This window comes from Mesoplodon mirus (genome assembly GCF_964341445.2).
Source record: "Mesoplodon mirus genome assembly, chromosome: 9".
Classification (NCBI taxonomy): domain Eukaryota; kingdom Metazoa; phylum Chordata; class Mammalia; order Artiodactyla; family Ziphiidae; genus Mesoplodon; species Mesoplodon mirus.
In genome coordinates, this window is record NC_138985.1 from 102,951,905 (window position 1) to 102,970,434 (window position 18,530).

General features: G+C 47.5%; 1 protein-coding gene across 1 annotated transcript in view; it reads left to right on the forward strand.

The window, feature by feature from the left end:
• Positions 1-16,532, forward strand: part of TMEM178B (transmembrane protein 178B) — a gene marked incomplete at its 3' end in the record, with an annotated part of 365,464 nt that extends 348,932 nt beyond the window's left edge. Inside the window, exon 4 of the mRNA XM_082632498.1 lies at positions 16,282-16,532. Coding sequence (XP_082488624.1) covers positions 16,282-16,532 — 251 coding nt within the window. The remainder of the gene's footprint in view (positions 1-16,281) is intronic.
• Between the last annotated feature and the right edge of the window lie 1,998 nt (positions 16,533-18,530).

Sequence of the window (18,530 nt, forward strand, 5' to 3'; positions counted from 1 at the left end):
GAAAGTGTAATCTGCTGTTTTTCGATGGAATGTCCTATAAATATAAATTAAATATATCTGGTGTATTGTGTCATTTAAAGCTTCTGTTTCCTTATTTATTTTCGCTTTGGATGATCTGTCCATTGGTGTAAGTGAGGTGTTAAAGTCCCCCACTATTATTGTGTTACTGTCGATTTCCTCTTTTATAGCTGTTAGCAGTTGCCTTCTGTATTGAGGTGCTCCTGTGTTGGGTGCATATATATTTATAATTGTTATATCTTCTTTTTGGATAGATCATTATGTAGTGTCCTTCCTTGTCTCTTTTAACGTTCTTTATTTTAAAGTTTATTTTATCTGATATGAGTATTGCTACTCCAGCTTTCTTTTGATTTCCATTTGCATGGAATATCTTTTTCCATCCCCTCTCTTTCAGTCTGTATGTGTCCCTAGGTCTGAAGTGGGTCTCTTGTAGACAGTTTATATATGGTCTTGTTTTTGTATCCATTCAGCAAGCCTGTGTCTTTCGGTTGGAGCATTTAATCCATTCACATTTAAGGTAATTGTCGATATTTATGTTCCTATGACCATTTTCTTAATTGTTTTGTGTTTGTTTTTGTAGGTCCTTTTCTTCTGTTGTGTTTCCCACTTAGATAAGTTCCTTTAGTGTTTGTTGTAGAGCTGGTTTGTTGGTGCTGAATTCTCTTAGCTTTTGCTTGTCTGTAAATCTTTTGATTTTCCATCGAATCTGAATGAGATCCTTGCCGGGTAGAGTAATCTTGGTTGTAGGTACTTCCCTTTCATCACTTTAAGTATATCATACCACTCCCTTCTGGCTTGTAGAGTTTCTGCTGAGAAATCAGCGGTTAACCTTATGGGAGTTCCCTTGTATGTTGTCATTTTTCCCTTGCTGCTTTCAGTAATTTTTCTTTGTCTTTAATTTTTGCCAATTTGATTACCATGTGTCTCAGCATGTTTCTCCTTGGGTTTATCCTGTATGGGACTCGCTGTGCTTCCTGGACTTGGGTGGCTATTTCCTTCCCCATGTTAGGGAATTTTTTGACTATAATCTCTTTAAATGTTTTCTCTGGTCCTTTCTCTCTCTCTTCTCCTTCTGGGACCCCTATAATGCGAATGTTGTTGCGTTTAATGTTGTCTTAGAGGTCTCTTAGGCTGTCTTCATTTCTTTTCATTCTTTTTTCTTTATTCTGTTCTGCAGCAGTGAATTCCACCATTCTGTCTTCCAGGTCACTTATCCGTTCTTCTGCCTCAGTTATTCTGCCATTGATTCCTTCTAGTGTAGTTTTCATTTCAGTTATTGTATTGTTCATCTGTTTGTTTGTTCTTTAATTCTTCTAGGTGTTTGTTAAACATTTCTTGCGTCTTCTCGATCTTTGCCTCCATTGTTTTTCCGAGGTCCTGGATCATCTTCACTATCATTATTCTGAATTCTTTTTCTGGAAGGTTGCCTATGTCCACTTCATTTAGTTGTTTTTCTGGGGTTTTATCTTGTTCCTTCATCTGGTATATAGCCCTCTGCCTTTTCATCTTGTCTGTGTTTCTGTGAATGTGGTTTTTGTTCCACAGGCTGCAGGTTTGTAGTTCTTCTTGCTTCTGCTGTCTGCCCTCTCCCCTTTCAGCTTTAAAAAAAAAAATGCTTAAGCAGCTTTGTGTCAAGTTAAATGTAAATTTAGTATGATATTTGACCCCATAATTTTGGCCCTGGGGAGGAAGAAATGCCAATAGCTGTGTCCTTCGTACTGCCCCTGTAACAAAACCTAGGAATCCCTTAAACATTCCACCACACTCCCAGGCTACAGTTTATTTTAAATGATAATTAATTAAGATATCCCTTCCAATTCAGCTCTCAACATTTTCACACAAGTTCTACTGAAATCACATTTCCAGGAAGCCTCTGGGTCACAGATTTTTAGGGTCCCTGAGTTAGTACGGCCAAGGGAAATTGGATGGCATTCTCTCTTTATCTCAGCATTCCCATCTGGGCCCATAAAGTAGGAAACTTCTCTCCTCTCTTTAGAAGGGTACCAACTCTACCATTTAAGTCCCTACTTCTTTTTTTTTTATTTAATTAATTAATTTATTTTTGGCTGGGTTGGGTCTTCGTTGCTGTGCACAGGCTTTCTCTAGTTGCAGCAGGCGGGGGCTACTCTTCGTTGCGGTGCACAGGCTTCTCATTGCGGTGGCCTCTGGTTGCAGAGCACGGGCTCTAGGCTCATGGGCCTTAGTAGTTGTGGCATGCAGGCTCAGCTGTTGTGGCTCACAGCTCTAGAGCACAGTCTCAGCAGCTGTGGTGCACAGGCTCAGTTGCTCTGTGGCATGTGGGATCTTCCCAGACCAGGGCTCGAACCCATGTCCCCTGCATTGGCATGCGGATTCTTAACCACTGCGCCACCAGGGAAGCCCTAAGGCCCTACTTCTAAAGGAGAAGAGGTGACTGACTTCTCCGATTGGTGAGGTTGCCAGAGGAGGCCAAGCTTGGGGAGACCAGCAACATCTGGGTCTTCTGCCCGTGCTTCGCTCCTCCAGGTGGCCAGTATTCCCAGGTTTGAGGCTCAGGCCAGCATCAGGAGGCCAGGTTGGAGGCCTATTTCCCTTTCTTTTTCTGGCCCACCAGTGTGAGTCACTCCTGGGTGAGTGTATCTGCCCTGCGGGCCCAAACATTCCCTTGGGGAAAGCATCCTAAAATGTCAGCCTTGTGGGGGAAGTGTTACTGAGGTGGATTGTGGCCAGGGACCAAGCCACAGTTGCCACACTTGCCTCAACAGTATGAAAGCTGGTATTTCCCATCCTGTCTACCTCCTTTCTGGGACTCTCTTCTCATCAGAGTTTGAATTCAGAAAATGAAGAGGGGTGAATAATGATCATTCCCTAAATCTCCCAGACAAAGGTGGAGCTAAAAGCGTTGCTAGGTAGAGGCCCGCTGACAAGCCAGTAGCACTGTGGAGAGGAGCCCTCTGATGGGCTGCGGTCCGTACCGAGCTCCTTTGGGTCTTCTGACCGCCAGCTTACTCTGCCCACTGAGGTTGGGTTTTGGCCTCCTGGGAAGCTACAAACAGCCTTCCTGTAAGAGAGTTAATGCTCTGATCTTGATTCCTTTCCTGCCTCAGCCACACCGTCCTGCTCCTCATAGAAAACTCATGTCCCTCTACAGGAAGTCACCCTTTTACCCAACACAAATAGGAGTGTAGTTACGTACGGTTGTGATAGGGTTTCCTAGTTCTCTGGAGAATTCAGCAATGAGATTTTATTAACTGAGGCTTGAGTCTGAGGGGCCCCCAGAACCTCCTCAGGACCACGTTTGATAACAATAGGGCCTCTTCTCCCAATCTCACCATCTAGTGGTTAAATCTTTTTTTTTTTTTTTTTTTTTTGCGGTACACGGGCCTCTCACTGTTGTTGCCTCTCCCGTTGCAGAACACGGGCTCCAGACACGCAGGCTCAGCGGCCACGGCTCACGGGCCCAGCCGCTCCACGGCATGTGGGATCCTCCCGGACTGGGGCACGAACCCGTGTCCCCTGCATCGGCAGGCAGACTCTCAACCACTGTGCCACCAGGGAAGCCCGGTAAATCTTATTTAAACACCACTGGGTATAGGGCCCTATTGGGGAAAAGAGCTTCTCTGCTTACATTGCTTACAGTCCAGCTCCAGAGACAATACACATGCACGTGAAATAGCTGGAATGAGAGAAAACATAACAAGTGGCAAAAACATGGATTTGAATCCTGGCTCCACTACAGAGCAGCTGGTGATCTTGGGCAATTTACTTAACCTCTCTGTGTCTTTCCCCATCTAAATCTCATAAGGTTGCTTTGAGGATTCAAAGAACTGCCATTTGTAAAGCATTTGGGACAATGCCTATCCTATTAAAAATAGTATATATAAGCATTTGATCCATATAAAGCTATGTATGTGTTCAGTGACCCAGTGGTGAGGTGACAGCGTGCCAAAATCACTTGGGTACAGGTTTTCATCTCAAAGAAAGGCCAGGCCAAGCTGACAAATGTGCCAGGCATATGGAAACATAAACCAAACCAAGTGGTAGACTCTCCTGATCTTCTGGCTACCACCCCAAGCGTCTTCCTCTGCTAATGAACATGGCTTGGATCAGATAGGGCAGAAGCCAGAGAGATTTCTTACAGGAGGCAATTTCTTCCAGACAGTTAAACAGCTGGGTCCCAATCCTTCCATGTTTCAAATCAGGGCAGGTTTGAGCTGAGCCTCATATGCACACTGATGGCAAATAATGACATCTAATGGTCTCATTCACCAGCCCTTCTGTGCATGTCAGGAGGTGAGAAGCAGTATCTTCTCTCCAGGCAGCTCATGTTTGACAGAATAACTGACGGCAAGTCCTAGAACAATTCAGAGAGAATGGTATCTTTTTGTCCCAATACCTAGAGTCACAGGATCATTTAATTGGAAGGATCTTAGAAATCTGGTCCTACCCCCTGTATTTCATGGTTGATCATAGCCAAGAGAGATGAGGTGGTTTATCCACTTAATGGGAAAGAATGGGACCAGAACCTGGATTTTCTGATTCTTGGTGGAGTTGTCTTTCCACTAAGCCACATCCCCATTGGTAGCAGCTCTCCTCCCAGGAAGCTGTTGCAGGCTGACTTGGTGGACCTCTGGGCGGGCCAGGAGAGCCTTATGATGACCAGGACAAGAATTCAAACATAATGATAGATTTACTTGTATTGGGCTTCATGCTGGCTTTGGGGGGTGGGGGTGGCATTGGTGATGTGGCTTTCTCTGCAAAATCCTTGTATCTACTTAGGAAGATGAATGTTAGACCAACCAGAGAACTGTAGTATCTGAGATGGTCTGCAGGAGGTTTTGTATGACTTCAAGCATTGTCCCTAGCAAGAAACCCAGGGCAAGATTGCCCTCTGCCCTAAAGGTTCTCAAAGTTTGCTCCATGGACCCTTGTCCACCAGAAAGTGCTGGCCTAGAAAGACAAGGAGAGAATAGAGAAGCAGGGGCAGGAATATGGCATGCTCTAAGTGGCCTTACACTTGGAAGCTCACTATTCACAGCTTGAGAATGTTCCTTTCTACACAGCTGTAGATGCCACACTCTGTCTAGTTAAGAAGCCAGTTGGATCCACTAACTCTCAGCTCTGAACCAAGGCCCAGATGGATAGAAAACTGCAAAAATTTGCATTGAGAAAAATGTGATGCTGCACTCTTGATTCATTTCCTCTCTAGAACTCTCTTTCCTGCCCTATGTGGAAAGCTCTTAGCTCACCACAGACCACCAGGCTCAGATGTTCCCAACTTTCCATTCCCTGAAGCATGAAATATCCAAGGCCAGGCGGGCAAGAGTGGAGTGGGCCAGTGGTTGCTTCCCCTGGGGGATATTGTTTTTTAATGGGGCCAGTGGAAGCGAGTGTGATGCGTAGTTCTCATATGTTCCACAGTCAAATAGTTTGAGGCTTTACAGCGAAATCAAATATTTGTTCTGTTCCTTATACTTTGGGACCTTCAGCAAATTATTTAATTTGGGATTATGATGTGAATTATATAATTTATATGATGTGTGTATATATATATATATATTAATGCATATACATATATGATTTACATAAAGATATGTAATCTCACAGCAACCTCAAGAGGTACAGAAGATACAGAAACTGAGGCTTGGCTTGAGTCAACTGCCTCTGCCTGAATTAATCCTTGTGATCATAGAATGGCTTCCCCGGGAGAAAGAATGGTGGTGGTGTTTTAACAAAAGAAGAAAGAAGGGAAGTGTATTGTGTAGACTCAAAACAAAACAAAAGAAAAAAATAGCTCTCACAGTCCACTAGGCAATAGGTGTTTAATAAATGAATTTTATAATAATTTAATAAATGGGATAGCTGTAAATGCCGCCTCTACATTCCAGGGGAATCACGGTCAGAGCCTCTACAGCACTTACAAAAGGTCCCCAACTCATGTCACCTAGCTATTCCCAACCCTTCTCTTAGGGCTGCTTCCTTTTACCCATCCTAGTTGAGCCACAGGCTTCTTTGCAAACCCAGCGATGTCATGATGTAACTAACCCCCACTGGATGCTGAAACCTGAGCCCAAAGATAGGTTCCCTTACTGAGGAGGGTCTCAGAAGTGTATTCTGAGATCTTCCAAATTCCGTGGTTGGAGTGCCAACAAAGCCCACAGAACGAAGGGTCCTGAGTGAGCACTGTCTCTGGTCTCTGCTGAGAGCAAGTGCTTCCTGGTTTGGCACTTGCCCTGCGACGGGGCCGGGAGAGAATGGAGCAGGTGATGGAGGTGAAAAGCAGCAATTTTTCTTGTCCTCCAGAACAATTTTTCTTCACCCTCACTTAAAGCTTTCCATTTCTAATATCATACCTTACATATAGAAAGCAATCTTAACTTCTCTAAGCCTTTTTCACATTTATTATTATCGCTCTTCAAAATAATCCTGCAGAGAGAGTATTATTCTGATGCTGAATTTCCCTAAAAATAAAAATGCTTCCTGAAATCCAGGGTACCCATTGAAATGCAAGGTAGGTAGGCATGTACCTGTGTGGGCACACACATGAACGCGCACGCACACACATGCAAAAACACCTCAGCAATCGCAAAACGATTTAGGAGAAAGGAGGGTGGGAGGGCCAGCCGTGATATTGCCTTCATTCCCTTCTGGGTTTCAAAGCCCATATTTTCATTTAAAAGCTCCATAGCCCAGAAATCCATTTCCTCCAGTGATATGGATTTACTGGGCAGTGCTGTATCTCATACGAAAGGAGACACCACTACCGTAACCAATTCTGGAGAAAGGTACAGTCTAGCTGGACACAAACTAAAACAGAGCACAAGAGAGGGTTCCTATAGCTAATTGTCAGATTGTCTGTTCCAGACCAGAAAAGTTTTAGGGCTTCTGAAAAAATATGTGGATTATCTGGTGCTGGGCATACTCAGAGAAGACTTCTTGGGTCATTCGGGGCTTGGACTGGGCCATAAAGGATAACTGCCAGGATAGCTACAGGGACCCTCTGCAGACTGGGTAAAGGATGGAAATGGCAGAGTCCAGTCAAGGAGACTGGACAGTGGCGCTTTGACCTTAGGAGATTCCCATCACAACATTTGAACCCACTGATGCTCTCTTCCATTGGCTCAGCCCTTTAGGTATTTCCCCGAGTTTGAAAAGGCCCAGTCTTGGGTGTAGAGGTCACCAGGGCCAGCGATCTTGTGATCAAATCTAACATACACCCAGAAGAATAAGTATCGTGATGGGGATTGAGGGGGAGTAAGCGTAGATGCGTTGATGAGATGGAGAAAAATCCACACGATGCCCGGCAGCTGTTGTTTTGTATGGCTGTGTTTAGATGGCTGTTTTAGTTACAGGTAACCATAAAGTCTGGAAACATAGCCTTATTTTATCGTGTATTGTAACGTTCTGTTAATAAGCCAGTTATTATATATTCACCTGTTGTATCAGATTGCAATGGTTGCCAAAACAAAATGCGACACACTGGGTGGCTTCAAGAGAAATTCATTCTTTCACAGTTCTGGAGGCTGGAAGTCCAAGATCAAGGTGTCATCAGGGTTGCTTCCTCTGAGGCCTCTCTCACAGCCTTGCAGATGGCCTCCCTCTTGCTGCCTTTTCCTGTGGTCTTCCCTCTGTGCACGCAGCTGTCTCCTATCTCTTTGTATGTCCTAATCTCCTCTTCTTACAAAGACACCAGTCACACTGGATTAGGGCCCACCCTAAGAGCCTCATTTTCACTTAATTAGCTCTGTCACAGCCCTATCTCCAAATACAGTCACATTCTGAAATATTGGGGGATTAGGGCTTCAATATAGGAATTTTATGAGGACACAATTCAGTCCATGACACCCATGTTTCCAGGTTTGGTGGCTACCCTGGAGATACGGAAAACCAAGGGATGAGACTCCACGTTCTATGATAGGAACGCAGAGGCTTTGTCCTTAGAGTCAGTGCCAACCTATTTGAACCAGCCAGTCCCTTTCGTCGCTTGAGTTGAGGATGTGGCATTACTGTGGCATAATCATGCCCAGACGTAGACCAGCCTTGCAGTGTGCAGACACAGACTCGGGGATACAAAAGCCGCTTGCCTTGGGGATGAGGTGGCATTCATTGCAATGACTGCCTAGAGCATCTGCAGAGTTTGCAGAATGATGAATGGTTTTGTCTTAACTCAGGGCCCCATCCCCTGCAGTGTGTTCTCCCCCAGAGCCTGTCACCACCCCCTGCCTCATCCCAGTGAACCCCTAAGGCACCTTGGCTGTAAAGCCCCATGTGACCTGCCTGCTGGCTGCCGCTGATGCAATGGTGTATAATTCAACAGTAATTTATATTCCATGCAGGTCTGAGCAAAGCTATAAAGTGCTATCAAGAGCTAAATGCTGCTGAGGCATTTAATCTAAGCAAAGGAAGGGTTTGTATACATCAGCTTCCTGGGATGCATACCGCTGTTAAAGGTGGAGGGATCCTTTTTCTGTTTGCCGATTTGCTTCTTTACGGTTTTAAAGATCAGAGGGGGCGGAAGGGAGAGAGTCTTAGAGAGAGGATTGGGCTGCTTCCTGACCTCCCTGACACGCGCGTCCACGAGGGCACTTCTGCAGAGACAGCTTTGCAGCAACCTGTGGGGCTGGGGTCAGGACAGAGGTCCTCTGGCCACCATAGCAACAAGGCACCACGTGAGGGTCAGGGATAAGCAGGCGTCACTCCTCATTCCCAAGAGCAGAAAATGTCACACAGATGGGTTTCTGGCCCTGGAAAGCTGCAGAAATTATACTCCAGTGAAGTTTTGGGTACAGCTTGGTCACAGAAGGAATAGCTATTTGGGAAAATGCCTCTGCACACAATATGTGACCGCCCTGGATTCCTGTGAGAACCTTCTTGAGGCCCTCGGTTTCCTAGGCAATGGCTTCTTGAATTAGTAAGAGCCCTTCGCTGCCTTGCCTGAGACCACAATTTTGATGCTATTTCTCTACGGGGTCCGTGGCTGTGGTGTTACTGCGTGGCTTCTCCATCAGTCCCTTAAGGAAGTGGAGACGTGTTTTCCCCTCCCCTCCTGTGGATGCTAAAGCAGCAGCCACACAGGAGGCCCCATCTCGCCTGCCTTACAAACCTGCAGTCACTGCTCGGAAGTGGGCTGAGCAGAGGTTAATGCCCAAACTCTGAATATCAGCTTAAAAATATCTTGGTAATCAACCTACCAGGTGGTACTGGGATAGAACCATTTGGGGTTGCAGATTAAGTGCTCCCTGGTGACACTTCAAGGTTACAGAAGAATTAACTGCCCCAAAACAATGCTCTCCTGGCCAGGCATTTCTTAACGTGGCAACATACCCAGGGATCCAAGTTTCTGTGCTTCCACTGGGTTAAAGCTTTAGGTTTTCTGTAACTTACAAGCGAGGATTAATTTTTGTAGTCACTGCAGTATCACCGATTGGCCCCAGAGTGCAGGGCAGGAGGGAACGTGTAGGAAGGGTGACCAGTGTGTGCTACTTAGCCCAGGTCTTTCTAGTTTTAGGACCAAAAGTCACACTTACCAGGGACACACCCTCTACCCTCACCAACTCCCAGGCAAACTGGGATGGTTGATCACCCTTCTAGGGAAGGAAGACTTTGAAAGAAAAAAAAAGTCAGAAACTGAAGGGAATTGGGGATTATGGGGGAAGCACTGGAAATCCTGTGTGTAGCCAGGGAGTACCTCAAACATACCGTGTCCCTGGGGATTGGGACGCAGAATTACATAATATGTGATACCACACGCTATCACATTATCCTATGAAGCACTCATGTTCTGGTGGTAGTTCAAATCAGAGGAGAGGGTGAAGTGGCCAGAATGAGTATGGAATGTGGGTTCAGAGGAGGACTGGGAAGCCCCAAGTCTGAAAAGACAAAAGGAGGAGGGCTTCCCTGGTGCACAGTGGTTGAGAGTCCGCCTGCCGATGCAGGGGACACGGGTTCGTGCCCCGGTCCGGGAAGATCCCACATGCCGCGGAGTGGCTGGGCCCGTGAGCCATGGCCGCTGAGCCTGCGCGTCCGGAGCCTGTGCTCCGCAATGGGAGAGGCCACAACAGTGAGAGGCCCGCGTACCGCAAAAAAAAAAAAAAAAAAAAAAAAGACAAAGGAGGAGACAGACAGGGACATCTAGGGAGGGGGACCAAGCCTGGATCAAGGGGCAGCTTGGAAACTCAGGGAAGAGATAGCCAAGCAGGAGGAAGTTGTCAAACAGCCCAGAAACTAAAAGTGGGGAGAAAACTAGAATCTAATATCGGCAACCAGAGAAACGTTAATTAGAAATGGCAGCAATGCGTGGAACTTGGTGTGTGTGGGGGGGTGCTATATTTGGCGCTGGGACCAGAAGTCGGCCGGCTGGGCATGGAAACCCTTCTCTCGGTCTCGCCCTCACTCAAGCCTCAGCGGTGCCTGGAGAGGAGGGGTGGGGGGCGGCCGGCAGGCGTGCGGCCAGTGATCCCAGAACACCACACAGCCCTTGCCCCTTCCAGCTAGGCGCTGACGGGACACGCAGACACCGGTGACTGGGGCTGGACCATGGGTTGCCAGGTGACAGAATGGGTTTGATTCCTGAAAGGGCTCCAGGTGGGGTTGGTCATCCAAGGAAGCAGGTGCTGTGTTTGAATCAAAAGGAAGCATTTATGTTTGCAGAGTGCATTACACTCCTTGGCCATGCCTTCCCGCTCGCAGGTGGAGTTTGCAAATGGGGACACCAGAGGGGTCTGGAGGACACTGTGCCCTCTATGCCGGTGGGTCTTGTTAACACCGGCTCTTGGACTGCGGGCACATGGGGGTGGTGTGGTCTCATCTAACTGGACTTCCTGAGCTCTGAGTCTAAATGTGTGAGAGTCCTGGCACAGAAAGGGTAACTAGATGTCATTTCTCCTTCCAACCCGCTGCAACTGACTAGTTGCGGCTGGCTGCCGGGGAGGGCTGGGCTGAGTCGGAGTCTGAGGCCAGCAGGAGTGAGGGTTGAGATTGATTAGCTATTTCTGCCAAAGGCATGGACTTGAAACTAATAGAAGAGCCATTGCACTTTGCTGTCCAAAGCTTTACAGTTCCTATAACGACATGCCTTATGGTCCCCTTGTGAATGGACAAGGCTGGTGCTTTTCAAAAATGTTTAGATCAAATGAAATTTCATGTGGAAACAGATCAAAGCAGGGCTCTTCTGGCCAAAGAGAGGAGAGAGGGCTGGGAGTCTCTTTTACTCCCTCTTCCTTTCCCAGTGGCAGCTCCTGAGGCACCTCCATCGAACAGGGTTTGAGAAACCCTGGAGGAGGGACTGCTTTAGGAGAGGGGCAGGAAGGATCTCTCTGAGAGGACAGCATTTGAATTGAGATCCCAGAAGATCTCAAGAAGAAGGCCATGCTTCTTAGCTAGAGTACAGGGAGCATGGGGGTCAAGCTGAGAAATGAGGTCAGATCGGTAGGAAGCGTCCACTCAGGTCAGGCCATACAGGCAGGGTAAGGAAGGCAGGATTTAAATTTTTTTAAATATCACTGGAAGAAGAAGGCAGGGAACCAATGATCTGTTACCAGAGGTTCTGTGGGAGATTATGGAAGCCTGACCAGGATGGCAGCAGTGAGCATTTCGGAAGTTAGAGGCATGATGGGAGTGGGATGTGGACATGCCTTCTCGACTCAGGCTTAGAGACCTAGGACACTGGGGCACTGGGGTTGAAGGAGGGATGCTCTCCAGGCCAGGTGCGGACCCCCTTCCCTTTATTGCCTGCGGACACCCTGTTCATTTTTCAAGACACTGCTTCCTCTGGGAAACCTTCCCTGGCCCAGCATAGTTGTCTCTTACCATTTACTTCTGGGTATTAGCCCTTTTTTCCTAGACATGGCTAGATATAGGAGCCACCAGCTGTCTGCTCCAGCGCCCTGATTTTACAGATGAGGGGACCAAAGATTCAGAGCTGATACTAAACTCAGGTCTCTTAATCCCCAGTCTGGTGCTATTTTCACTTCATCCTCAGCTTTTCATTTATGTCTGTCTCATATCCCCAGCGAGATTATAAGATTTTTTTTTCATCTTTTTATTTTAGACTCTATTAAAAATTCTTAAGAACTGTGATCCTATCTTATTCTCCTTTTTATCCCCCTAACATCTAGCGTAATGCTTGGCACAAACACAGAAGTTCAACAAATATTTGCCGATTGGCTGTTGGGTACACCACAGAGCCTGCGGCCACAGGAACATCCCCTTCCGCCTGCCCCGTTGCAGTTAACCTGCCTCCCCAGACCTGACATCACTGAGGTCTGACAGCCGCGCTGCTGCTGTCCCTACTTGCCTAGCCGGTGTTACAGCCAGTTCTGGCCACACAGCAGAGCCTTGCTCCAAAGGGAAGGGCTTGGGTGGTTCTTTTCACTTAATTGCTGTGACTACAGTTAGTCTTGGAGCCTCATGGGAGTTAGGCTCAAACCCCAAGCCATGGGGGGGAATTACTGAGAAGATGTGACCATGCATTGTTACGTTTGCCTTTCTTGGATCCTCACTCACCAGTCGATAAGTGCTCCCGAGACATAAAATGACCCAGGCCACAGCCTGTTCCTTGAGGGGAGAGGAGAGCCTCATACTTGCCCAAAGGACCACTGTACTTTTGGGTGAACGGAAAGAGGCTGCAACCCCCGTGCTGTACTATCTATTACCACCCTTTAATTGAGGATGTTTTCTAGCAGAGATATTTAGAATCTCTATTAGTTCCCCAGAGAGCCCCTCAGAGTTGGTGGTGGTAGGGGGGAGTTCTGCACCCCACCCTTCCCGGTTGGTCACCAATCCACAGGTCTGAGAGTTGGGCTCATTGCCTGAGACAGAAAGCTGGGCCAGGTAGGGTCCTCGCGTGCCTGTGGCCCTCATCCCCCCACGCTCCGGTACTCCTGCTGTGTGCATTTCCAGTTATTAATGCACATTTCCAAACTTGAATTTATAAGCGCAGAAGTATATAAAAATATAAATCCTTGGGGCTTCCCTGGTGGCGCAGTGGTTGAGGGTCCACCTGCCGATGCAGGGGACGCGGGTTCGTGCCCCGGTCTGGGAGGGTCCCGCATGCCGTGGCCATGGCCGCTGAGCCTGCGCGTCCAGAGCCTGTGCTCCGCAGTGGGAGAGGCCGCGGCGGTGAGAGGCCTGCGTACCGCAAAAAAAAAAAAAAAAAAAAAAAAAAAATATATATATATATATATATATATATATATATATATATAAATCCTTGCTCCAAACAGAAAACAGCCGTGTCTAGGTAGCGGGCAGAAGCCACTCCAACTCTTCCCTCTTTGTCACACCGGGCTTTCCTGACATGTTGCACAGATGACCTGCATAACGGGCCGTCTTTTTTTTTTTTTTTCTACAACTTTATTGGAGTATACTTGCCTCACAATGGTGTGTTAGTTTCTGCTTTATAACAAAGTGAATCAGTTATACATATACATCTGTTCCCATATCCCTTCCCTCTTGAGTCTCCCTCCCTCCCACTCTCCCTATCCCACCCTCTAGGTGGTCACAAAGCCCCGAGCTGATCTCCCTGTGCCATGCGGCTGCTTCCCACTATCTATCTACCTTACGTTTGCTAGTGTATATATGTCCATGCCTCTCTCTCACTTTGTCACAGCTTACCCTTCCCCCCTCCCCATATCCTCAAGTCCATTCTCTAGTAGGTCTGTGTCTTTATTCCTGTCTTACCCCTAGGTTCTTCATGACATTTTTTTTTTTTTTAGATTCCATATATATGTGTTAGCATACGGTATTTGTCTTTCTCTTTCTGACTTACTTCACTCTGTATAACAGACTCTAGGCCGTCTTAAGTGAGAGCCCTCAGAGTTTTTTCCCATCTATGGGAATATTGACGGGAGCTAACAAACCACAGAAATCTTTAAAGGTTCCAGAGTCACAGAACCACTGACAGGAAGTGAAGGCAGGAAGATATCCCAGCTAACCCTATTAACATGACAACAAGATGTATGTTATCAACAAGCTGGGCCATTTCCAATAGGTAATTAAGTCCATATGGTAATTAAGTAATTAGGTCTTGATTTATCAACCACATCTTTGTGTCCTGTCTGCTCTGCTTGCCGAACACCCTTAAAATAGTGTCTATCAAGCTTTTTCAGCTACTGGTAACTTGGGAAGATCAAAACTTCCTTGAGATCGACCTTCTCTCCCGGAACAAATCACTGCACTTAATCAGGAAGACTGTGCACAATTTGATGAGAAGAAATGTCTCCATTTTTAAAAGTATCCTATGTGGATACGATTTATAGAGAGCCCTTGGGTGACCTCAGTCACATCCAGAGCTTCAATTTATAGATGATGACTCAGTCCACATCTCTAGCTCAGAAATTACTACCAGGCTCCAGACCCACGGTGCCGAGTGCCTTAACATCCCAAGGGCAGCTCAGATTTGAACTCAGCACGCATGCACACGTGTGCGCTCTCTCTCTCCCTCTTCCTGTCCTAAATCTAAATTTTAGTAAATGACGTCATCACACACTCAGGTTTCTAAACCAGAAATTGAAAGTGTACTTGAGGCACAAGCAGGCCAGCACTGGTTTGTTGGAGTTTGGATTCTTTGAAACTGGTGTCAAAAGGAAGCTTTCTTCAGTTCTGGCACTCCCAAGCCATCGCGCTGTCCTTGGCGGGGGTCCCCCAGGCTGCCTCCTTCCCTCTGGACCCCCTCTGCTTCTTCCGACACCTGAATCTGCGCCTCAAGGTTATACAAAGAACCTCTGCCCTAACACAGGGTCTCACCAGGCCGATCACCAGAAATCATCTGAGGAACTTTTAAAAAGGAAAGATTCCCATCCTCTCCCTAAGATTCTGATTAAGAAAGTCTGGGATGAGACATAATCCACCCTGGGTGCCGTCTTAGAATTCCGTCTGAACCCCGGGGCACAGCAGGAGAGACTCGGGGTGCTTTGTAACCCCCCCCCACTGTTTTCCCAGGTAATGATGGTGCCATATCTGTTTGTACACGATGACTGTGGCTGCACGCACGTGCACAAGCATGTACATGCGCACACACATGCACACACATGTACACATATGTACACCTACATGCTTCCCACCCACACAGTTTTATTTATGCGGCCCCTGTGCCCAGGTCACCCCTGACTCACTGCTTTCCGTTGCCTCTACCAGCCACCGTTCACTAACAGTCATTCAGTCCTGCCCTGCTCCCCCCTCGCCAGACCCCTCCTTCCTTCTCCCCTTGACTACAGCTCCTAACTGGTCTTCCTGCCTCTGGACCGCCCTCTACTCTGCTCCTGAATTAGTGGTCTTTGGAAACACAGATCACAGCCACTGAAGTGCCTGGACCCCTGCAGTACTATCGACCCCACCCAGGCTTTTCTTCCAAAGTTTACTTCTTCAGGCCATTGCTCTCCTATCTGCAGTGACAGAGGAAACATTAGACACAGCAAATATCGAGAAAAGCTCTTAAACTCATCTTAGGTACATCAGCTATCTATTGGCTAAAAGTGGCCTTATAATTCTACTCTATTTGATAACATGGTATCTCTTGTAGCAGCCTTCTCATTGGAGATTAGTTTGAGCAATGGTTTTTTTTAAAGGAGCATCATTGAATAAGTTTGTGAAATACCTCGTAAGACTAGGCTGGACAAGTTAACTTACGTTACTGTGGATGATGAATCTTAGTGGGTGAGAAGTGACGTACAGCGTTTCCCAGAGTTATTGACTCTGCTGCCCGTCGTAAAGGAGTGTGCGCGTCGTAAAGGAGTTATCTCCTAGGCTTAAAAAGAAAATGCTGGGAAATGTCTTACGGGAAAAGGCTTCCAGGATTTGGATGACTGGTTGGTAAATGGATTAAAGGAAAACCCAATATCGTATGAGGCATTGTGTATGGAAAAGAAAAGAATAAAAATGTTTTTCTCTTTAAAGAAGTAGCAATGGGGGGTGTTTTCTGCGTCTCCAAGGAAAGACAGTGAATTTTAAAGGCTTTCGAAAAATGAGCCAGATACTCTCCTGCTTCACTGCACCCTACACAGACTGTCATGTGATATATTTTTAGTATTTTTCCAAAGGAGAGACTCCCCGAGTTTATCCAAGACTGGGCAGTTATTGAAGCATGAGGAAGCCTTGATACTGTTCCCCTCTCCATGAATATTTCCAAATATTGATCTCGTCAGCAGGTTACTCTTACCTGGATCTCATTGTTCCTACTCAAGAAAGTCAAAAATGTAGTAAACCTCACTTCTCTCTTTCTCTCTCCCTCTCCTCTTCCCTTTCCTTCTCTGTTACCCCACCCCTGTCTCTTCCCTTCTCCTCCAGGAACTTTCTGCATCATTTCACTGTGCACCTGTGTGGCTGGGATCAACTTTGAGCTGTCACGCTACCCACGCTACCTGTATGGACTCCCTGACGACATCAGCCATGGCTACGGATGGTCCATGTTCTGTGCTTGGGGGGGCCTGGGCCTCACGCTAATCTCGGGATTCTTCTGTACCTTGGCCCCTTCTGTCCAACCTGTCCCGAGGACCAACTACCCCAAATCCAGACCCGAGAATGGGACAGTGTGCTAAAAAAAACAAACCCATACATATATATATATATATATATATATATATATATATATATAAATATATATATAATATACATATATACAACAAAACTCAATCAAGATGATGCCAGTGCCGAGGCAGAGTGGAGCTGGCTTAGGCACCTGCATCTCGTCGGACTTTGTGTTGCCTCATCACCGAGATGGGGAAAGCGTTCCCATCACGTGGCTCTTCCATCCGTTCTTAACTTTTGGCTCCGTGGTTTCTTGAAGACACCACCACTTGAGATAGTCCCGATTCCCGTCACTCACGAGGATGGGGTGGTGGGCTGGGAAGGGACGGTGCCCGTGGTCTGGGGCGGCACGGGTGTAGACAAGGAAGTGCCCTCCGCTGGGCTGCCAGAAGGGGACAGTACCCCAACACCGATCATATCAGAGAAACGACGCCCTTAGTTCATAGAATGTCACCAGATCTTTGAGGCCATTTCCAGAACCATTTTCTTCTCCTGCTCTTCCCGTCTGATTTCCTTCCTGGCCGACCAGTGACACACAAGAAGTGGAAGAGAAAACACACCGAGAAGTGAGTTTTCTCTTTGCTGCCAAACTTTTGGACAAAGTTTCGAAGGTGGGGAGGGGGAGAGCACGACATGCTGAGAGACAAGATCCGCATCGATGAGAGGACACTTCAGTGGATGCTCAGAAAACCCAGTCTTACCTTCCAGCTGCCTTACACCCAGTTAAGCAACAGGCCACCCTGCCCCGAACCCCATCTGCACTCCCCGGGAAGATCGGAGCCTTGGAGTAACGCTGTAATGTGTGTGTGTGTGTGCGTGTGCGTGTGCGCGCGCATGCAACAACTTCAGGCAGTTTCCTTTTTTTCTTTTCACCTTTTTAAATGGCAATACTGGGTTATGACTGTTGTCTGTCATTTGTGGTGATTTCATGGCCCAGGGTGGAGGGTCCAAGACCTAGGAAGCATCATGAGGGGCGGGCTTCTGTGGGGGCCAGTTTTGCAGCTTCAGATCCCTGGAGTGTGCGTGCGTGCACGTGTGTGTGTGTGGATGTTTTCTGAGTGTGGGGTTTTATCATTTGTGTTGCGTTTTTCTGTTATTTTTAGTGCAGCTGAAATTTCCAGAGGGAAGAACCAAGGACACAACCACTGGGCAGAGGACCTGTGGTGCTTCACATCCCAGTTCTGGGACGCCACAGGATTTAGTCCTCTAATTTTGCAAGTTCAAGACACAGCTGGGTACACGAGCCATGAGCGAAGAGGGGGAACACGGTTCAAGAGGGAGAAGGAAAGTGGCCTCTGTTGCTGTTGGAAAGTCCACGTACCAGAGAAGACCTTTCACTTCCCATTCCAGAAGCTGTCCTTTGTCACTGGACATCCACCCCTTTTGTAGGCGTGACCTCTGTACAGACGAAAGAAAATGGGTCACCTGCAGAGAGAGCTGCCGTGTCCCGTGGGCTCCAGTTTGTACGATATCGTGTAAATTCATGGAGAACTCTTGACTCTTACCATCTTCTTCCTTTTCCTCTTGGTATTCAAGGCCATGAACCCCCAAGTAGCCATCTTGGTGGCTAGCACCCAAACAGAAGTGGCCTCAATCCAGCCCGGCGTCTCAGGCTCAGTTGAGCGCATTGGTACTGCAGGGGTTGGCGAGCTGTGGAGTCAGCCAGCGGGTTGTGAGAGCTGAGGGGACAGGAGTCTGCCAGCAAGAGTGGGCAGCAGCAGCTGACCATCACCTCAGTGACCCCGCGGGGGCCGAGCAGCCCTGGGGAGGCAAAGAGAGGATTCCCCGAGCCGTCCAGCCATGGGTCAACCGTGTAGCCGAGAATTCAGTTGCTTCCTAACTGAATGTGCTCTGGGAACTTTGCCACCCACTCAGCAGCCTTCCTTCCCAGCCATGCCCCCTGTTTCATCTACCTGTCCTCTACCCTGCCTCCCCTCCGGCTCCCCCCTTTTCTCACCTGTGAACCATTTCCCTTCTCCCTCTTCCATCCACCAGGCTCCAAGTCCCGC